Genomic DNA, 22,727 nt, shown 5'->3' with positions numbered 1-22,727 from the left:
GAACCAGCGCCCTACCAACCAGGCTATCCCGGCCTGTAATTCTTGTATTGTAAGGAAGTAATTTTTGTTTCCCAAAGAAGTTTTGTTATATCTTTCTATGTTACATAAGGGCATGTAATTGCAAAATATATATAAGATAAATATATACAGTAATTACAGATGGCATTAGTAAGTACTAAGCGCAATCACAAGTTAAGCGCAAATACAGTTCAAGCTCTGATTCCAAGAGTTTCCTTTACCTATTCTACACTAGTATAAGAAATTAAGAGAATTTGCAGACTTGGTCGATTATCTCTGGAACTACTGGGCCGATTTTAATGAAATTTGATATGTACAAACATTGATACAATACAAAACAAATAACCATTCAACAATTCACACGCATGATCGTGCGTAACCCTCGTTGGAGTCGGAAGGTATGAAATTGACGCAGGACAATTCAGGCCAATTGCCACAGGAAATGATATGCATACTTAAAATAAGGCAGTTTATCATTTCCTGTAGCAATTGGCCTGAATTGTCCTGCGTCAACGTGTGAATTGTTGAATGGTTATTTGTTTTGTATTGTATCAATGTTTGTACAGATCAAATTTCATTAAAATCGGTCCAGTAGTTCCAGAGATAATCGACCAAGTCTGCAAACTCTCTTAATTTCTTACATAAATGTATTTTATGTCCGGTATTTCCGACAAAATATAAATAAGCTGCATTGTATTTTACCTTTGTTAGTAATTTTGATGTGGTGTAAATGTGTAAATTATGATGTGGTGTAAATTATATTTGTTACGATATGTGAATTGATAAATTCTTTTGCAGAAAATGTACGGATATGCTCTTCGCCACCCAATTAAACCAGCTTCAGATCGTTTATGCAACAATTTCGGTTTGACACCTTTAACTTTGGCTTGTAAGCTAGGGCGGAACACCATTTTTCGTGAAATGTTAGAATTTAGCTCCTTGGTAAGAACATTTCTTTATTTTGTTTTTATTGATTAAGATATAGAGGTATTTACATACTTCTAATACATGCTTTCTCTAAAAAGTACATTTGAAATTACGAGAAGATTTCCTAAGTCAAAATTTTGGATGGTTTATGTTGGTTTCATGACGGTCCAACATCATTTGATGGTCTCCATCATCTAGTATTTTCTGTTTTGCTTTCATGGTTTTCGATATGCCAACAAACTTCTATCATTCCATGATGGAAAATAATACTTTAAGACAATGATGGTTAATCATCAAGAGAAGTTTAATTCTCATGGACCATGATGATCCGTGACGGTTACAATTATACATTTCAATGATGGTTTAATGGAAATTTTTGTTGGCAACCAGGTACACCATCAAAACAATTTGTTTGTTTTTTATGTTTTGACCATCATAAATCAGTCCGAATTTTCTCATTGGGGTGATGGTTACTTATATTGGTTACCATCAAAAGATATAATGGTTCATGATGGAATGATTGATGGTTGCCATCAAGAGTCTGATGGCCCATCAATGGAAAACCATCAAAACTTTTGACTTGGGATCGTCTGCAGAACTGATTTATGATGGTCCAACATAAAAAACAAACAAATTGTTTTGATGGTATATTCCTGGTAGACAATAAAAATTCTCATTAAACCATCATTGAAAGGAATAATTGGAACCGCATGTATTCTCATGGATTGTTGGTCCATGAGAATCAAACTTCTCTTGATGGTTAACCATCATAGTATTAAAATAGCGTAGGGATGATGGTTACTTATATTGGTTACCATCAAAAAAAGTAATGGTTCATGATGGAATTAATGATGGTTACCATCAAGATTATGATGGTCCATCAATGAAAAACCATCAAAAATTTTGACTTGGGTTGGTCTGTAGAACTACTGGTATAAACGTTGGTTGATATTATAATAACTTAATTTTATTCATAAATTATATAGAAGGAAAATGTTCCAATTCTCGAAGCTTGCCAGACGTTAATGAGGGAAAAAAAAAGATGTAAAACAGAAATCGAACGAAAATAGAACAGAAATAGCCAACGAAAAATAGGAATGAAACGTAAATAAAGGTGAAAATAAAACCAGGGCAAATCAGGACAGAATGGAAAGGAACTCATGTCATTAGCATGGGAATCGTCATAAATGAAACAAATTATCAGAACATCAGAATGAGCTGATGTGACAGGGGTAGAAAGAATTATTTTATTTTAATTAAAATATCTTTAAAACTGTGGTTTCATCTAATTTTATTTTTAACTTTATTTTTCATTTTTTGTTAGCAAATTTACACTTTCTGTTTTCCTCATTCACATCGGGCGTGTCTTGAGAATGGGTACCTATCTTTTAGCGCTCTAGGCGACTTTGTCCACCTTTATAATTTATGAAGCAAATAAAGTTTTCATATTACTAAGCATATATTTCCACTTAGATTTTTTTTATTATTTCTTTCATGGGTAACTTATAATAAAAATTCTACAACACGATCCCATGTCACAACCTTCAGAGTCAAAAAGTTTGAAACAGGATTTACAGTTACGAACAAAAAAGGTGGTATGGCTTTTTTTTTAAATCTACAGATAAACATGCCTTTAATTCTTGCTGTATTGCGATGGTTTCAGTTTAGGAGTTCATGCGGCAATCAATCTCACTCGTTCATCAACACCATTTTCAGTCGCTGGATTGTTGTCGGAAGAAAATTGGGAGTGTATAAACAGGGACAGACTTGGCTTGCTCAGCAAATTCAGCCTGCTTTTATTTACTTCTCATTAATTCGATTACTGGTGAACTCATTAGAGGTGAATAGCATAAGTATTCTAAATACGTGTTTATTTAAGGAATGAATATCTCGGAGATAATAAGGCATATTTATTGCTAATTTGTATGTAAAAAGTAATGAGGAATATTTATTTTACAATGCTGTTTTTTTCTGATAAATGAAATACGTGATATGTTTCTCATATTTTATTTCAACTTTCATCTGCTTGATTAGTTTTGATTATTTTAATTTAAATCAAATTATGAAAAATTTTCAAGAAAAGCCATTCAGGGGTAAAAAACTTATTCATTTAACTCCAACTGGGAAAAAAGTTACACAAGTAAATTTTGAATTCAGGCACTTTTTCTGTAGTAAAGTATAAAATTATTAATATTTTGTCTCGATATTTTCAATAATCATTTTATACATCGCCTAGACTGTCTAAATTTTTACGTTGCCGGTAACATGTACACATTTTTGTTCATATTAATACTTTTCTGGTTGGCATGGTATTCCGTAATGAAGGCCCCCAATGTATACTTTCAGAGTCCTTGTATAATAGAGGTTGCAAGGTTATAGTTTAGCCAAAGAAAAAAAAACTATCGAAATCTGTCTAATCACTAGTAAGTATATAAAAATATTTGAATCAGTAACACTGTCGAGTTAAATTTTATCGCCTTTCGACGTTCCTTTGGCAATCATTCAGGCTCTTATGTTTCCAGTCACGCCTTCCTCAATAATGATTCGTTGCACTGCGTTGACAAAAATTCTGGAACTACATACATTTTTCTACGAAAATCACTGCATTTTATACTTTGCTGGTAAACTAGTTATTAAAATGCTAAAAACGACAAAAGTTTGACTTTGTTTCAATTACTTTTACAAAATAATTGATTAATCGTTGTTAATTTTTCTATTAAGCGTTTGTAAAGTAAAGCATTCCTGCAACACCCCGTTGTGAAAAAGGGGGACCTATGGAGGTTAAGGCTCCACAATTGACCAACTGCATGATTGTGGCTAAGTGCTCAGCTCCACGCATAGGCCATTTTTACTTCCCAGACAAGCTGATATTCATTGATCTGAAGCTGGCTTAAAACCGCCACTGAGGATTGAACCCCCAGTTCTTCAAAATGACAGTTCAGTGAGCCGCGATGGCTCAGGGGATAGAGCGTTCGCCTTCCAATGAGATGAACCGGGTTCGAATCCCGGCGATAGCTGCTCGATACGAATTCCGTATCCGGCTTGCACCGACCACAGTGCTGACGTGAAATATCCTCAGTGGTTAGACGGACCATGGGTTAGAGCATAGCCACCGAGAGTCAAGGCCTCTCAGTAGATTTGTGACGTCATCCTCTGAGGGGCTAGTGAAGCATAAGATAACGCGGTATTCAGATTTGTATTAAGAGAAAACTAAAGTAAATACTTCAAACTTTTGAGCCACGTAATATATTTTTGCTTTAGTTAATTTAATAGCACTTAAAAAAAATGTAAGTGGTGAATTTTTAGCTTTTNTTTGTTTCTTTAAAGTCTACTATAAGTCACGAAACCAAAAGATTTTAAAATTAGATTCATAGTGAACCCAGGAATAAGTCCACTATAAACAATGGTTCACTACATTAAAAATCTTTTAGAAAAATATATCCATGCATAGAATTTCCAGTTAAGAGAAGTCATTTTAAGAGTGAGCAACGTTTGCTTTTCTGTTGCCTTTATTTCAGCACCAAACTATGCACTATTTTAAAACAATTTTCATCTCAAGAACTAATCTTAAACGGCGTTGATAATCAAATTAAAAACAATTGATGAACAAATTTATAGAACGACAAAAGTAGATAATTTGTTTTTAACTGTTGGCCCAAGTAGATTTTGGCTGTCCAGGTTTAACAAAAAAGCCTTATTTTGTAGAATTTTAAATGACATTTTGCACCAACGATATAAGTATTGATGTTCGAGTGTACTTGGCCATTGCATTTTTTCTAGTTTTGTTTATTTTGCCTTCATTTATTTTTTAATTTTGTTTTTCACTTTTATTTCGATGGCTACTGTGCATTTTCTATTTTTTATCACTTTCCTCATTTACGTCTAGCGAAACTTGAGAATAGGTGCCTATTTGAGGTCTCTTGAAACATATTGACCTTTATTACAATCTTCATATTTTTAAAACCTATGAAATATTTATCATTTAGTATATCTTTCTGCTTCAGTTTCTAAGCATTATTTATTTAATAGTTAGTGTAGAATTAGTAAAATTAATTATGAACGACTTTATTCACTCTTGGAATATGTAAATTGATGTATTTTGCTACCACATAACCTTGAATGTTGTGCCTTTCCCCCATCAAAAAAACAGGTTTAATAGTTTTCAATATCGTGAAAATATCAACAAAATCAAGGCAAAGTGACTCTTAATAAATATGAAAATAACCATTTCATCAAACCAAATTTTCTTTTCGCAGCAATTTAGAAAGAATTCAACGTGAAAGTAACTTTTTCTTTCTTTATATATAAATGAGGGATAGTCGTCTGCTCTCTTTAGTACGGCCCCCATTACATAGACGCGCTCCATTTCCATTATAAGGAATTATGTGCTAAAGTCCCGTTTGCTAAACCATAGACGCAATGTTATTTTTAAATCCATTCGAATATTGGCTCGGAACTGCTCATTCCAATCAAAATTTAGTAATTTGATTTAGAAAGAGTTCATTAATTCACAAGAAAAATTATTTATACCATTACTTCCTTTGTTACCAACAAGGAAGGAAGATTGACCGCTAAATTCTTATCCTAAGTCATTTCGGTCAATTTCTGCTCATTCATAATCTATTAAACTTTCTTTTCAAAGAATACACTAAATTTGTCAACCATACTTTTCTTGTTTAAAAAATGTATTCATTCCTTTTGTGAAATGTCAGTGTGGTTTATTTTCGATATGAAACATGTGGCATTCGCACTTATCTTGAGGTATGTTATTTATCGAAAATGGCAGCCTTAAACCTTTTTATTTTAAATAGTACTTTTACGTTTATATTAATATAATATTGTTATTACCAATTTTTCAGTTAGTTACCAAATTCTTATTAAAGTGAAGCATTGCTTTGTTAAAAATGATCAAGCATTTTTCTTTTTTTTACTTTGAAGGAATATTTACGGTGTTTTTATGAACTCTTTATATAATGACCTCACGTTATAATGCCGCTCAGACCACGAAGGTTGTCATATCAAACACAGACTGTGATTGTAACTACAATTTGGAATAAAAATTGAAGCTCGTATATTATTCGTATATTTGATTCCTATTACATTTTTATGGTACATTTCTTTGTTTTAAGATATAAATTCTGCATTAATGATTATTCTGAAAGGAAATTCAACGGAACATTTAGATATGTTAGAAGGTGGCGTAATTCAGAGGTTGCTAGAAGAAAAATGGAAGACGTTTGCACAAGTAAGAATATTTTTCAACAACACTCATTTTTACGCACCATCATTCATTCGAATAAAATTAAACTAGTTGTTCTTATCAAATTAATGTCCCTTTCATTTTCTATTTTTTTTAAATATATTTTTAATCATATTTTGATTGGAGCTGCATGAACAAGTTACTTACATATGAATATAATTTTTAGCATTTGAATTTTAACCAAATTGTTCGGGTAAATTCAACTCATAATCTTTCAATGATTGCGATACTTTTTCTGAAAAAACTACCATTCCATTATCAAAAAATTTTTTTTTACTACTTAACTTTAATGATAACAATAAACAACTCAATTGTAGATTTTACAAACAATTAAAATAAAAAAAAGCTTCCTCCAGTCATGTGGATTGTATTCGCTCCTCTTTTGCATTCACTTTTGGTTCATCAATATGATCTTCAAGTTCTTCCTCCTCATCTGATAGTCCTTCGACATTATCTATGATTCTATGATATCTATGTGTCAATGTTCCGCATGTTGCCAGGCAGTTGTCCACTTGTGAAAATCTTCAAAATCAATGTCAACATTAAGTCCAGATTTTATTGCATTCTATTCTTGCAAACCTGGTACTGCATTTTCAGCATCAACTGTTTCTTCTTCTTTACTGACGCCTTCACCCTCCTGTTCATCATCTTCACAGTTAATCTTAAAATCAGCTTTTTAAAACCATTTTGGATAGTTTTTAGACTCATTTCTCCGGGAAAAATAGTAATTCCGATAGGATCTAACATCTTTATTCTTGGAAGAGAACTTCTTTCATCGATGAGATCTGCAAGTTTGCGTACCAACGGTTTTCTATAGTTCACTTTAAAACTCTTAATTGTTCTTTGATCCATTGGTTGCAATTTTGAGGTGAAAATGAATTTCTATTCTTAGCTTTGAAGAGAGAGAAGTTAACCCCAGTTGAGTCAGTTAGAGTTGAAAAGTTAACCCCAGGTGGTCACTACTCATTAACCCCTCACTTACTGCCAGAATCATTCTCCTTTCTAGTTAAGGAAGTGCAGGAATAGTGATTGAAATTCCAAGAAACACTCCCAACCTACTTCTTGTGAGTTCACGAAATTCATCTTTGTCTGCAAGTTCTACTGATAAAGAAAGTTTCGACATTTGTGCTCTACTATTAGAAATTTGAGAAACTGAGGTTTTGAAAAAAAAAATTCGTCATAAACATGGAAAATACAGTGATTTGGAAAATACATTGATTATTTTAGACTGAAAATGTAGGGAATTTTAAAAATTTTGAAGTTTTCGAGATAAACAGGTTCAACAATATATATATATATATATATATTACAGGAAGCCACCAAATGAAGCCGAGATGTACGTCCCAGTGACGAGAGTGTAAGAGAGGGGAATGATAGTAAAAATGTAAAATTGTTCATTAGTGTTCTGTAAGCCTCTCAGTGTCATAGTCGAATAATTATGACTCAGACGCATGTGGATGATTTTTTACGGGGTATTATCGACGATATATTACGTGGTATTATCAACTGCTTGGAATGTGGTTGTACTCAAATGGAAATATCCGAGGAGCTTGGAATTGCCTAAAGTGTCTTCTTTAAGCTTGGCAACAATTCCAAGATGATGTAAATGTCAGTACACGTTACAGTGCAGATCGTTCCCAAGTTACGACGTTGAATGAGACCACTGTTTGGCAGTAACTGCCAAAAAAAGAAAGAAAAAAGAGACGGAGCACAGCATTCCATCTGTCACATCAGCTAACTTCAGCCACGAGTACCTAGTTTCAAGACACACCGTTTACTGACGTTTGGGAAATTTTGCTCTATATGCTTGCAGACCTGTCAGATGTGTACCGCTCATGGCATTGGCTATGGCTATTTGCATGGAGTAGAGAATATGCAATGTGGATATCGTTACAGTAGGCTTCTGTGATGTTTTCCGACGTTTCTATGTTTACCTTGTAGTCTGATTTACATCGGACTTTCATAAAGAGAACGCCGGATAAACGTTACTAACAAAGAGGACAACATTTAACAACACTGTTACAGGACTGAAGGATTGCTCGTTTGGGGTGGAATTATACCGGGTTCCAGAACAGATCTGCAAGTTCAAATTGGAGTCACGACAGGCCAAATTTATCAAGACATCATTCTGGAAAAACATAACCATTTGTTTAGAACTGCATTGGGAGCAGAATTTATGTTTATGGGTGTCAATACCTGTTCTCACTGATCAATCATTGCAAACGAATGCCTTTAATCTGAGTAATTGCCCTATAGAATGACCATTCTCACCCGACTTGAATTCTATTGAGCATGTGAGGGACATGTTGGCTGACGAGTTGCAGCCCCTCAACCACTTCCTGCATGTGTATTGGAGCTTCGGAGTCCATTGCTTGCTGAATGGAGTAATCTTCTTCAAGATCATTTCAATAAGAGCCGCGATGGCTCAGGGGATAGAGCGTTCGCCTTCTAATGAGGTGAACCGGGTTCGAATCCCCAGCGATGGCTGTCCGAAACGAATCCGCATCCGGCTTGCACCAACCACAGTGCTGATGTGAAATGTCCTCAGTGGTAGATGGATCATAGAGTCTCTTTACCGTCAGGCTAACCGTGGAATGTCCTCGTGGTCTCCCTCTTCATGTAACGCAAATGAGGATTAGTTCCATCAAGAAGTCCTCCACGAAGGCAAATTTCTCCCAACACTTGATCCAGGAGTTCCCTCGTCTTCTGGATTGAGTTTAAAATTACAAGGCTACGAAGTTGAATATTAGTAGTCGTAAACCCAAAAAATTGGGTAGGCTGTTCAACGACGGTTATATCACACACACACACACACACACATATATATATATATATATATATATATCGNATATATATATATATATAAAGAAAAGATCATCTCGATAATATGATTTAGGGCAGTAGATAGGAATAGACAGTACTGGATTGTGGAATACTGTTCAGAAATACTGTTGTTGACGAGCCGAAAGAAGGTGTGACCTTCGAAGATGATTTTTTAGCATGTGACAACTCATATTTTGTCGTACTATCACAGAAGAGTTATTTTGAATTTCATCTCTTTCATATGTATTACAGTGTTGATATTTTTTTAACTAATTATTTTCTTAATTATACATTTATTTTTAATTGATAAATTTAATTATTTTATTATATTATAATTTTTTTTTTATTCCGAGATGTAATTATCATTTTCTTAATTAAAAATCTTATCTTATTTTTAAAATTGAACATATTTTACTGACCTCGCGTACATCATATAAAAAGTTAAAAATGTTTTATCAACTCCATCAAATGTCCTGCAACAATAAATCGGGTTACCCCCTGCTTGTTGTCAATTAAGAATTCACTGTGTATCTTTATCATGCCCTATGGCTTACGAGATTCATTAAAATATACACCGAATGCACCTTTCTAAATCAGACATCATTTAAAACTCTAACTTAATAGAACTATTGGTAACGCTCAAACTCTTGTTTAAAAGGAGGGCAGAATAAACCCTATATATTTTCGTATAAAATCCTATAATTTATTGAGAAAAACACCATTCTCCCTTAACTCTAATTTCAGCTCTATTAAAATATTGAGCAGTGATGGCTCAGGGAATAGAGCGTTTGCCTTCCAACGAGTTGAACCGGGTTTGAATCCCAGCGATGTCTGATCGATACGAATTCCGCATCCGGCTTGCGCAAAACACAGTGCTAGCGTTAAGTGCCCATAGTGGTAGATGGATCATGGGTTAGAGTCCCCTTGCCATCAGGTTAACCATGCGAGGTTTTCCTCTCCATGCAACGCAAATGCGGGTTAGTTCCATTAAAAAATCCTCCACCAAGGCCAAATTTCTCCAAATACTTGATCCAGGAGTTCCCTTGTCTTCTGGATTGGGTTGAAAATTACAATGTTACGGAGTTGATAATTAGAAGTCGTAAACCCAACAAATTTGGTTGGCTGTTCAACGACTGTTATATTATTAAAATATTAAGTCATTGTGGCTCAGGGGATAGAGTATTCGCCTTCTAACAACATTAACCAGGTCCGAATCCCAGTGATGACTGGTCGTTACGAATTCCGCACCTGGTTTGCACTTGCCACAGTGCTGGCGTAAAATATCCTCAGTGGTAGACGAATTATGGGTCAGAGTCCCCTTGCCGTCAGGCTAGCCGTGGGAGATTTTGGTGGTTTTCCTCTCCGTGAAACGCAAATGCAGGTTAGTTCATTTAAAAAGTCCTCTACGAAGGCAAATTTCTCCCAATGCTTGATCCAGGAGTTCCCTTGTCTTCTAAATTGGGTTCAAAATTACAAGGCTACGGAGATGAACATTAGTGGTCGTAAACCCAAAATTGGGTCGACTGTTCAACGACGGTTATTAAATCTATTGAAATATTGCTCTATTGTTTTATCAACTTTAAATTAGCATTCTTAAATTCCCCGAACTTTTGATCTAATTATTTGGATTTTTTTTAATAGTCTAATTTTTCATTTTATAGTTTGTTTCTATCAATTCAAAATTTTATGAAACAATATTTTATAATAATGTTTTAACTTTTTTAAATACATTTATAATAATATTAAGAAATATATTTTAGCATTATTTTTACATGCGTTTATTGCTGATGTTACTACATTTACTGAATCTCAGCATAGCAGTATTTCTAAGACCTTTAGTAAAAGAACCTTTACTGGGTAACACTGATGCCACATCAATAGTGAGTACTACAATAATTCTAATTTTTTCCAAATCTCTTTTTTAAAATAGTGTCTTTTTAATATCCTTTTTTTATTATTATAATGTAAAATAGTTTGCGCACTAGTCAACAAAAAATAAAAAATAGCTAAGATTGCTAAATTAAGAATTATGTTGACTACATTTACTAATTAGAAATGTTGGCTACATTTATTTTTATGCATTTTCATTATTAATTTGCTGACATCCTAAGAAACTGAGAAAATTAAGAAAGCTCTTTTGCTCATTCTGCTCTAACGAGGTATGGGAGATAATATACATGAGTAGGAGAGATTATTATTAAAATTCTGACATTTTGAGTGTCTTAAATTGTGTTATTGATTATAGGTTCGTTATTGTGCTGAAATTGCTACATGTTTAGGCTGTGTAGGTTTTGGATTTTTTCAACAAATCCAAGAAATTTTAGCTCAAGGTCTCTCTGGCTTTTTATACAGTTTAGTAAGTCAACCATCATTTCAATGATGATTTCTCATGTATAATTTAGATTTTGTACAAATATTTTCATAATTATTTTCCATATTCACTAAATGAATTTTTTATGTCTTTCTTTACGATAGATTTTATAACTATATTTAATGTAATTTTATTATATGACAGATGTAACTTTATCATTAGACTCCATCATTTTCATTTATACACTCGCGATTTCGGTACGCTCTAAATGTGGGATCGGATTTTCACTTTCAACTATAACTTAATTGACACTAAGTTACGGAATCAAACATAAAGGCGTACTTTCTCTAAATACCTTTTTGTTGACCATCTGAGACGTCACACTAGGGACAGGATCAAATTGCATTGTCCATTAAAATTTCATGACAAGGTGGATTTTAGCGGAGCATATAAGACTTAGCAAAAAGAAACCTTATATTTACCTAGATTTAAGGTTATTTTTACCTTGAGACTAGCTTTATTCCAGGATTTTTTCACGCTTGAAAACCCCAAGTCAACCTCGATTTAAGGTTTTTATATGGAAGGTTGTTTTCCAAGGTTTTGGATAAGGGTAATATGAGTAGAATTGAGCAGATTGTCATAGATCTCGTTTTAAGATTCGAAGGTTTACAAGTAAACCGCATAACAAACCTTTTTAGGTTTACATTAAAAGGTTTTTGCTGGGTGAAAATAAACCATATTTTGCTATCTGGGTAATGTTCTCTTCTTATTTTGTCCTAATTTTGGACACAATTTTTTTATCCAAAGATGGGGGGAATTTTTTTTTTTACTATGTTGTCTACGAAACCCGATTTCACTTGCTTCAAAATTATGAGGATGGAAGTCGACATGCATTGAGTGTTTGAAAATAGGCATCCATTCTCAAGACTTGCCAGACCTGAACAAGGAAACAAAAGTAATTTGAAACAGAAAACATAGTGGAAAATAAAAGAATTCTTTCCACGTAATTTTGAAGCCAATGAAGTTTTTAAATCGTCAACCATTCCAGCTAAATTTTTTATGCCAAATAGTCTTCCCTAGAATCTGATTATGACCTCCGTTTTTCTTCATCAGCAGCCCTTCTTAAAGAATACTTTATATTTACCAATTCTGATAATTTTATGGTCATCCCAGTAGCCTTCAGCCATAACCACCGAGAATCAAGGCCTCTCAATAGGTTTCAGCCCTAGCCATCGAGAATCAAGGCCTCTCAGTAGGTTTGTGACGACATCGTCGTAAGTGTTAGCAAACCATAGGACTCTTAATGCTTTTTATGAAGCAATATTATGTGTATTTCATAATAGAAAATGATTTCATAAGAAATTTCTCTTCTTTTAATTTTAAATCTTGATTCATCATAACTATTTTTCATATCAAAAGAATAAACCTTATTTAAGTTTATATTTTCTTATTTTCTAATATATAATCAAACATTAGATTTAATCTTTCATTTGAAAATAAGAAATGATACTTTTAAACGAATACGAGACAAATAAAGAAATTATAATTTTACTAACATATTTATAAAATTTTTATTTTAAAATAGGTTCTAAAGAATTCTTTCAGAATCGCATGATTTATATTTAAATTTCAAGTGGAAATAATCTAAGTATAAACTCTGCAATTATTTACAAATAAACGACGCATATAATATTAAAATAGGACAAAATAATTTAGCTCAGTAATAATTATAAAGTAATAATAATAAATAAATTATAAATAATTTATCAAAGTATTTCGATCCTTAAGATTGTAAAACTTTAAAATAGTGTTTATTAACTTCAAAAATAAATATGCCTTTTATTTTTCGTTGATTAATATAAAAAAAGTAAATTATTTCCAAATCTTAAGTTTTTCTAACAGATAAATTTATTGATGACAATTTTTTTTGTAAAATTTGTTTAAAAAAAAATCCCAAAATAGAGATTTCTCTAGAAAATTATTAGTATAATATTTTAGAGAAGAAATTGTGCAATAATTAAAAAAATTAAGCACTATAAAAGACAAGAAAATATTGAATATTTTATATGAACTAAATTTGAAATAGTCTACAAGTTTTTATTAAATCGTAATTTCTTTTAAAAGAAATTAAGATAGGAAAAATATAAAAGCATTATTTCTGTTACTCAATATGATACATCTCATTAATATTTAATATAAAATACATTTGAATGAGTATGCATAAATATGTATAAACTTATATATTATTTTTTTAAAATCTTGTTTACATAAAACGTATATAGTATGCTCTTAGAGACCTAAAAATAAGAATAAAATGAGAATAGCACATTTAATTTGGATCAAATTCAAAATTTATTCATAACATATGAATAAAAGTTTCATTAATATTCATCTAAAATGTACAAAAGCTAAAATGGCTAACAATGAATTAAATTCCTTTTTTATTAATATGATTCAATGGAGTTTTTTTGCTTTCAAGCATGAATATTTATAAAATTTTACTCATATGATCGCTAAGAATAATTAAGTACCAATAAACATTGTCATTAATTTTCCTTTCTTTTCAAAATATAATTAAAGCACTTCTTTAAATAAGAAACTCTTAAATGATATATGTTTATATATATTTAAGCAAGACAAAAATTATGTTTAAATTTGTTTTATTTCACGTCTGAAAGTTTTGCAAAGGTAAGAATGCTTGCAAGTTTTATATGCTAATATTCCCTAACAATGCCTAAAACATTGTAATTCTTAAATAGAACTTCTTTCGTTATGTAATTAAAAAGCTTATTATAAAGTCTGCAAAAAAGAATATTAAAATATCAAAGATAAATAACACTCACTGGACTATTAACTGTTACTTGATAACTGTCTCGTTTAATGGAATTAATCCATTTTCGTTTCATTTCCTCATTTTTCGGTTGGTTGTATTCCATTTACGTCGCACTAGAGCTGCACAATGGGCTATTGGTGACGGTCTGGGAAACATCCCTGAGGATGATCCGAAGACATGCCATCACAATTTTGATCCTCTACAGAGGGGGTAGCGCCCCTCGCTTCGGTAGTCCGACGACCTGCACGTGAAGTCCAGCACTTTACTGTAGAACAGTTTAACGAGGACCCATACCGCACACCCTCGGTCCCTACGCAGACTAATCCATGTGGTCACCCATCCGCACACTGACAGCAGCCAGTGATGCTTTGGCACACAAATGTATTCCCTTTACTACGCATGCATATGGCGTTGTTTAAAGTTGTAAAATAATGCTATATATATATATATATTGAGAATGGATTATAACGACATATTCGACAAACAATTGTTCAATGAATGACAAATGTTTGAAATTGGCGGCTTCAGCACGGCAGAGGGTGCAGCAGATTATTTTTGATCTAAAATGTTCTTTTCATTTTTAAAAAGCAAACAAACAAATGAGGGAAAATCGAGCTGACTTCTTTTTAAAATATTTCTAAACATGCTTCTAGTAAAAATTAAAGAGCTGAATTGAGAAAACAGCAAAGAATAAAAAGACAATTTTTTCTTCTCTTAGTTGATCAGACTTAACTGTAAAGGAATTTATTCCATTTTTATTGTATCAGTGCATAAAATCCAACCTAAATTTAAACAAAAGGAAGTTTTATAAAGAATTTTTCAGAATCGGTAAATCTTGTTACATTTGTTATATTAAGCAGAATTATTACAGTAATAATTTACTGTCTGACTGCGTTAAGGTCGAAGCCAAATTTCGCTTTTTGAAGGTAATACTTCAGATTCACTACTTAAATTCACAATCTCTTAATTGTTTGGGCTTGAATGTTTATGTTTGCCTCTCTATTTAGGTAATCTATGAAGTAAAAAGAGGCTCAACCTTTTCTATTACGTCGGAACCGGTTTTCGCTTACATTCTGTTGAAGCAGCATTGTAAGGAAAATATTAACGTTTTGGCTTAAGCTCGGTTGACAGCTTACTACGTCACAAAAGGAAAATTTGACTATTTTAATTTTCTATCCATCGTTGAACATCCGACCCAATTTAGGGTTTACGACCTATTTAGAGTTGCGAACTAGCCCATAAAACAAGGAAACTTCTAGATCACTACCCCAGAGGTATTGATTTGTTATGGGAACTTGGAGGACTTTGCGACTCGACAGATATAACATGCATCAGTCACCATTTACTACACGGGGAGTCTTCGGCCGGTGGGGATCGAACCCACGAACATGAGCCCAGTGCCCTACCAAATAGGCTATCCCGGCCTTATAGTTCGTCTGCATAAAGAACTCCCCTAGCCATTTATCTGGAGTGGTGGCGGTTACTATGGTTAAGAGGTTTAATTATTTTAAGTAGGGGCATTATTTAAGACAGGTTTTGACTCAGGTTGGAGAGAGAAAGGGGTGAATGAAGCTCCCCTCTTTGAAATGGGTTAATTTATCTTAGAGAGGGGAGTTCTTTCTATAGAGAAACTACAGTTGTTCATTCTGCAACCGCGTTGGTCAGGCATTCTATTTGAAGGAAGGAAACATTATTTTTGCTTCTTAGAGGAACAAAAGAAGAGAAGAGCCTTAAAGCAGGAACAGCTTGGGGGTGAGATTTTCCTTCTGAAACTGTAAAAAAAAAAATTACGAATTGTAACTTTTCTGCAGTTTTTAAAAACATATTTCAGCTCTCTTTTCCTCCCCCAAACACATTCTTGGGACTAAAATATTAAGCCACAATTTCGGTTACAAACGAGAAAATCATCATACAGTGAATTCTTCCAAACTTCTCTCCGAAACTTTTTCCCTAATTTCGGAACTTCTCCTTGGGAGAATATTACTATTTTATTCCTTCTGAAGGGTGAGATACATGAACAATTGCAGTTCAGTTTTTTAATTTATTTTCTAGACAGTATATAAGTACCCCTTTTCCTTTCCCAAACAATAAAAAAAATATATATATACACTACCGGTCAAAAGTTTGCGAAAATTTTTAAATCTACAAAGAAAAGGTCTAAATTCAAATGTTCACAGAACTGCGAAAAAACATTCAAATGGAGTGAAAATTTGATATGTTCTAAAGTGAACCCTCTACAGTTAGTTACATATGATAAAATTACAATATTTTGTTTTTTGCTAACTGAATCCAGCTTTTCATCATGGGTTGTTTCTATGGTGAAAAAAGTTGATAAGTTTGAACACTTGCCAAACTTGCAAAAAATTTTTTTTATACTTTCTGTTGATAGAAAATAGTTATTTGAACCGTTCCATGTAAGCCCTCAAAATTTCAGATCGATTTGATTCTTTTTGACGAAGTTATAGAATTTTGAAAAATATGTGTACTTTTCTCGATTTCTGAGCATTCCACATATGCGGTCTTTTGGTCCATACATCTTCTACCAAAGAACTTTTTAATTTTAACGTTTTCTATATTTTCAAATAATTAATATTGGTTATAAAACAAATATTCTTATTCATTATTGTAATTATTGTTATTAAAAAGAATTTATTATGAATATGATTAAAACAATGTCTCATAGATGTCACATTTCATCGAAAATTTGTTTGTTCTTGCAAACGATGCTCTGATATTTCGAATAGAAATCAGTTATGGGACATTTTACAACAGGAATGGAACTCTATATCACTTAAAGTGATTAATGGTTTGTTAGAACGAATGCCACGCATATGTAAGGCAATAATAAAAGTAAAAGGTGGATGGTTCGAGGAATCTAAGATTTAAATGTTAATTTATTTAATTACAAAATACGAATAAGAATATGTTATATATTTGACCTGTTGTAAATAAAATAGTTTAGTAAAAATGCGAATTTTTTATACTACTGATATTATTTTTTAGAATTATTTATGTAATTATTGTTATAACTTTTTATTTTAATTTAATGTAAAGTAAAAATATCACAACAAGACTAATACACATGAGCAATAAATATAACAATAATAATTACAATAAAGAATAAGAGTATTTGTTTTATAATAATCATTAATTATTTGAAAATATAGAAAACGTTAAAATTAAAAAGTTCTTTGGTAGAAGATGTATGGACCAAAAGACCGCATATGTGGAGTGCTCAAAAATCGAGAATAGTACACATGTTTTTCAAAATTCTATAACTTCGTCAAAAAAAATCAAATCGATCTGAAATTTTGAGGACTCACATAGAATGGTTCAAATATCTATTTTCTATCAGCAGAAAGTGCAAAAATTTTTTTTTGCAAGTTTGGCAAGCGTTCTAACTTAACAACTTTTTTCACCATAGAAACAACCCATGATGAAAAGCTGGATTCAGTTCGCAAAAAACGAAGTATTGCAATTTGATCATATGTATCTAACTGTAGAAGGTTCACTTTAGAACATATCAAATTTTCATGCAATTTGAATGATTTTTCGTAGTTCTATGAACATTTGAATTTAGACCTTTTTTTTTGTAGATTTAAAAATTTTCGCAAACTTTTGACCGGTAGTGTATATATTAAAAATTTTGCCTTTAAGCGAGTAAGATTCTCTCTTACTCGTTTAACAAGAAAGGATTTGATATTTCATTTTTCTGGATACCGAGTCACGTCGGTATCCCAGAGAATGAGTTGGCTGATTCTGCAGCACGATCTGCAACTGCTGAACTAACAATATCTGTACCATTCTCCGACATTAAACTACATGTTCGACAGCTCATCTCGTCCCTTTGGCAACAGCATTGGGACCTTCAAACTCAAAATAAACTTCATAACATCAAACCATATATAGACCCCTTACCTGTATTACGTTTACGTAATGCAGATGTAAAGCTTAATCGTCTCAGAATCGGCCACACTCGACTCACACATCTTCATCTGTTGTTTGGAGAATCTTCTCCCAAATGCGACTCTTGCAATACTTTACATACGGTTCATCACATTTTAACCATTTGTCCTTGTTTTAACCAACATCGTCTTACCTTTTTTAATAGCACGATTTTATGTATGAAGGATTTGTTAGATGATATTCATCATCCTAACATTTTCGCATTTCTGCGAGCTATTGGTATTTTATATTGTATCTAACTGTTTTATCTGATTTTATTCACTCTTATTTCCTACCCATGAACCGTTTTACCTTTTCTGTGTATTTTATAGAATTATGCTTTTTATTGATTTTTATGAACTTTAAAAAATACGTGTCTTGAGATAAACAATTTTATTAGTTTCATTTATTTTATGACAATGAAACTATTGTGTGCAATTTAGCATTAGATCTAACTCAACAAATTGTTTGGCGCAGCATATCCTCCTTTGGATCTTGTGCCATAAAACTTCTACATTCAATCCAATCCTCTTACTCGCTTAAAGGCAAAATTTTTAAAAATTTTAAGAAACCCTCGTACAATGAATCTTCCAATTTTCTTGTGAGAGTTTAGGGACTTTTAATAAAAATTAATACACTCTTTAGTACGACCCCCATTATTGTGACCCTTCTATTATAAAGATCTATGTATAATGTCGGTTTTCTGTGGTTTTTAATATCTATTAAAACGTCCACACTCATTCTAGTTAAATGAAAGAGTCATTTGATTTAGAAAAAATAAATTATTTAAACTGTTAAAATTATTTACACCTTTATAATTTTTGATGTTACTTCACAACTTTACAGGGCCCGACTTAGCCTAATTGGGACCCGAAGCAAAACTTCTTTTAGGGCCCTTCTCTTCTTCACTATTTCAGCAATGAAGAACCGAACTTTATAAAGTTATTTAAATTTTTCACCTCATTATATACAGCGAGAAAATTGACTGGAACCTAAAATAGCTATAAAATCCCCCCCCCCCCAATGGTTTGACGAAATATCGTTCTGCCCATTTTATTGATTTTCTGACAATTCTATGTTCATCATGTCGGATGCTGTTTTCTGATTGTTCACTCTGTCATCTATCTGCGGAAAATTCATATCCTTGCCGAAATTAGTGTGGATATAGCTAAATTTTCGCAATTACGATGAGGCCAATCAGAAGCCTGTAGTTTTATAAACATATCCCATTTTGCGATATGTAAAAATACCTGCTTATGATTGGCCATATTTGTCCATCATAATTGCGAAAATTTAGCTGAATTTTGCCCCTAGAAAGCCATGGATTACAAATTATATCCTACATTGATGGATTGTGTTCATACGATAGATTAATGAAAAAGCTAACATTAAACAGACTGATTTTATACTGTACTGATATGAGGATGAGGCCGGGGGCCCCATATGTCCCTGCCTTAGTTAGGCTCTGGTCTTTTATCAGATCTTAGACAGGATCCACAAAACTCTTATCCGTCGTAATTTATGATGGTTATACATAATCTGTTCTTTTCAAATACTTTTCTTGTTTGAAATTTCAGTATCTTCTGAAATTTCAATCCACCGCTATATTATTTTTAATGAATTTTTCTCCATTATTTTAAAGGAGACTTTTGCGTATATAGTTGCATCATTGCCAATTTTTTTGTTAATTCCATAATTCTTGTTAAATTAAAGCAATGTTTTGTTAAAATCGGTTTCTTTTTGCATTGAATTAATATTCATGGTATTTTTTGTTGTTACGACATAAGGACCTCACTTTTTAAGTTCCGTTTTTACATGGGTTGTAATGTCGAGCGTTGACTATTACTAAATATTTTTATTATAAAAGATGTTTGAAGAGAAAGAGGTTAAATAAATCATTAGCTAAAAAATATAGAAAAAAAACTGGAAAATAGATCGTCTGTAATGAGTTTTTTACAATTTAAAGGGATAGAGCGTTCGCCTCCCAATGAGGTGACCCAGGTTCGAAATCTAGCTGCGGTTGGTTGATACGAACTCAGAGACCACATTGCTGACGTAAAATATCCTTAGTGGTAGATTGAACATGGGTTATAAACCCTTTACCGTAGCGCTAACTATGGGATGATCTCTCAGTTTTCACCTCCTAGTAACGCAAATTTGGGTTAGTTCCATCAAGAAGTCCTCCACGAAGGCTATTTTGTCTCAATACTTGACCCATCAGTTCCCTTGTTTTCTGGGTTGGGTTCAAAATATCATGCCCATGGAGTTCAACATTGATAGTCGTAAACTCAGAATTGGGTCGGCTGTTCAAATTTAAAAAAATTTAATGGGGTTTACATTTTTTTTACTTATGAAACTGGTGATGATTCCAAATGTATTGGAAACTTATTATTTTCAAATTTATACTAAGTGGTGCTTATAAGGCTTTACACTTATTTATCCTGTTAACCGTAACGTAAGAAATGTGAGTTGTCTTGTCCAATAAATAAAAAAATGACTAGTACTTGTCTAATAAATTTGTCTTCGAATGTGATGTCATCATTTTAATAACCACAGCAAAAGAAAGTAAGAGATTATATACATGATTAAATTATGTGTTATGTTGCGGCCTATTAAGATTAACAATGATTCATTTCAGACTACAAGTCCAACTAAGACTATGTTTATTTTATCTTGCATTTTCATTCTATCTTGTATTCCTTGCCGAGTTCTTGAAGATAGAGAGACAGAAGATATACTTTTAGTCATGGCTATTCCTGGATCTTGGTTTTATCTCATTTTTTTTGCAGGGTAAGCTTTCGTTATTGTTAGTTGCATGTATAAACAACTTCATAATCTCTAAAAAATTAATGTTTTTAAATTTTAGAACGGTATGCTTTTTTGAGTATTATCATTAATAATTGTTCACTATTTTTTAATGTATACATCATCAAATAAAACAGAAATTTTAAGACATTTTTTTATTGCTTTTAATTTTGTAGATTAAAATTAAAATTCGAAAATTGTTGCTGGTTGAAAATTAATATGATAGAGAAAATTTCAGTTGAAACATTTATTTAAAAAGTAAAAAATATATAAAAAACAGCAACAATATTAGAAGTTTTAATCGAATGAAATATTATAGTTTGAGGTTCAAGCTTCAAATATTTGAAAAGATCTAAAAAACAACCTTTTTCAGCAATTGCAACTGAATGTATGTGCGTAATCAAAACATATAACATACATACACAGAGCTTTTACTTACTATGATTTCGAACTATTTGAATAGATTGATTCTGAACAAAGGGGCGAAAATAATAAGCCCTAATCAGTCACAAATATTCCATTATATTTATATTGCATCAAAAATCCTAAATATTACTACTTATTATATAGAATTAAAAAATATATTAATTCTTTGAGCCAAATAAAAAACGGAACAATCTGAATACCTTTTGATTTAATAATCAGATTTTCGAGTATCGGGGCTTAATCTTAATGGCTTAAAATGGCTCAAATATTATTTCCTGGCCTAGACGCACTATAAAATTCTATGTAAAATTATAATTATCATGTGATACTGTGCACAGGGTGCGTAGTCAAATTATTCAACAAAAAATAAGCACCTTTTAAGGACTTTTCAAGCATTCAAAAAATATTTTTTCGCACTTTAAAAATTATCCTAGTTAGGCAGGGTTGGAAAATTTTGACAATTGACGGTTTTATCTGGTTTTAACCGTTATGTCAACAAAAAAAATCCTTTTGGTATTTTTTTTTGACAAATATCAAAAATCATGAAATTTTGAATCATGTAAAATGAATGACGTTTTCATACTCTACGAACTGACAATACGCCGAAATAGATTGGGGTTGAATTAATTGTGAAAACGTTGAATAGAACAAAGTGAACTGTGTCTTTTTGCATAATTCGTAGCAAAAATCAACATGATAAAGGAAAAATCTCATTTTGGAAAAGGGAAAATTAAGCACTTTTTAAAAACACCCAATGGAAAAAGCACCTTTAGGGGCTTTTAAAAAACGAAAATAAGCACATTTAAGCACTTTTTAAAAACGCTACGCACCCTGTATGCAGTTGTATTGTTTTTACTCGGATGAAAACGGTTTACATTTGTTTACGCTTCTGTATCAATTGGTTAATCTTATAATGCAATACGTTAAAAATAAATACAAATAGGAAGTACATAAGTATATAAAAAATATCCCGAATAAAAACCCATTACATGTATGATTAAATATAAAAGTATTGCAAATAAACTCGTGCAAATCATGTAATTATTAAAAAAGTACAGTGCGTCTAATAATTAGATCTAATTATTATAATATACTAATATAATGCTTGATATAATAAATATTCTATATTTACATAATATATCGTCTAATTTATCCTATCGTCGAATTTATATTATCTATCGTTTAATTTAACCAATTGATACACTAACGTAAACAAGTGCAAACCGGTTGTCACATAAAAACAATAAAGCTGTTAAGATTTTACATAGAATCTTATAGTACGTCTAATAATTTGGCCACTGACTGTTCGCTTATTAATTTGTACCGACGATATTTTAAGTTAAAAAACCTGACATAAAAACATATTTTTTCTAAATTAA

General features: G+C 32.0%; 1 protein-coding gene across 1 annotated transcript in view; it reads left to right on the top strand.

Moving 5' to 3' along the window:
* Positions 1-22,727, top strand: part of LOC107439761 (transient receptor potential cation channel subfamily V iav) — an 82,307-nt gene that overhangs the window by 38,760 nt on the left and 20,820 nt on the right. The window contains exons 6-11 of the mRNA XM_071188312.1: positions 817-960; positions 2,567-2,798; positions 6,075-6,190; positions 10,789-10,908; positions 11,274-11,384; positions 20,756-20,907. Coding sequence (XP_071044413.1) covers positions 817-960; positions 2,567-2,798; positions 6,075-6,190; positions 10,789-10,908; positions 11,274-11,384; positions 20,756-20,907 — 875 coding nt within the window. The remainder of the gene's footprint in view (positions 1-816; positions 961-2,566; positions 2,799-6,074; positions 6,191-10,788; positions 10,909-11,273; positions 11,385-20,755; positions 20,908-22,727) is intronic.

Source organism: Parasteatoda tepidariorum, chromosome X2 (genome assembly GCF_043381705.1).
Source record: "Parasteatoda tepidariorum isolate YZ-2023 chromosome X2, CAS_Ptep_4.0, whole genome shotgun sequence".
NCBI classification, from domain to species: Eukaryota; Metazoa; Arthropoda; class Arachnida; order Araneae; family Theridiidae; genus Parasteatoda; species Parasteatoda tepidariorum.
Note: the sequence above shows the minus strand (reverse complement) of the source record. Positions and strands in the feature narration are given on the sequence as shown.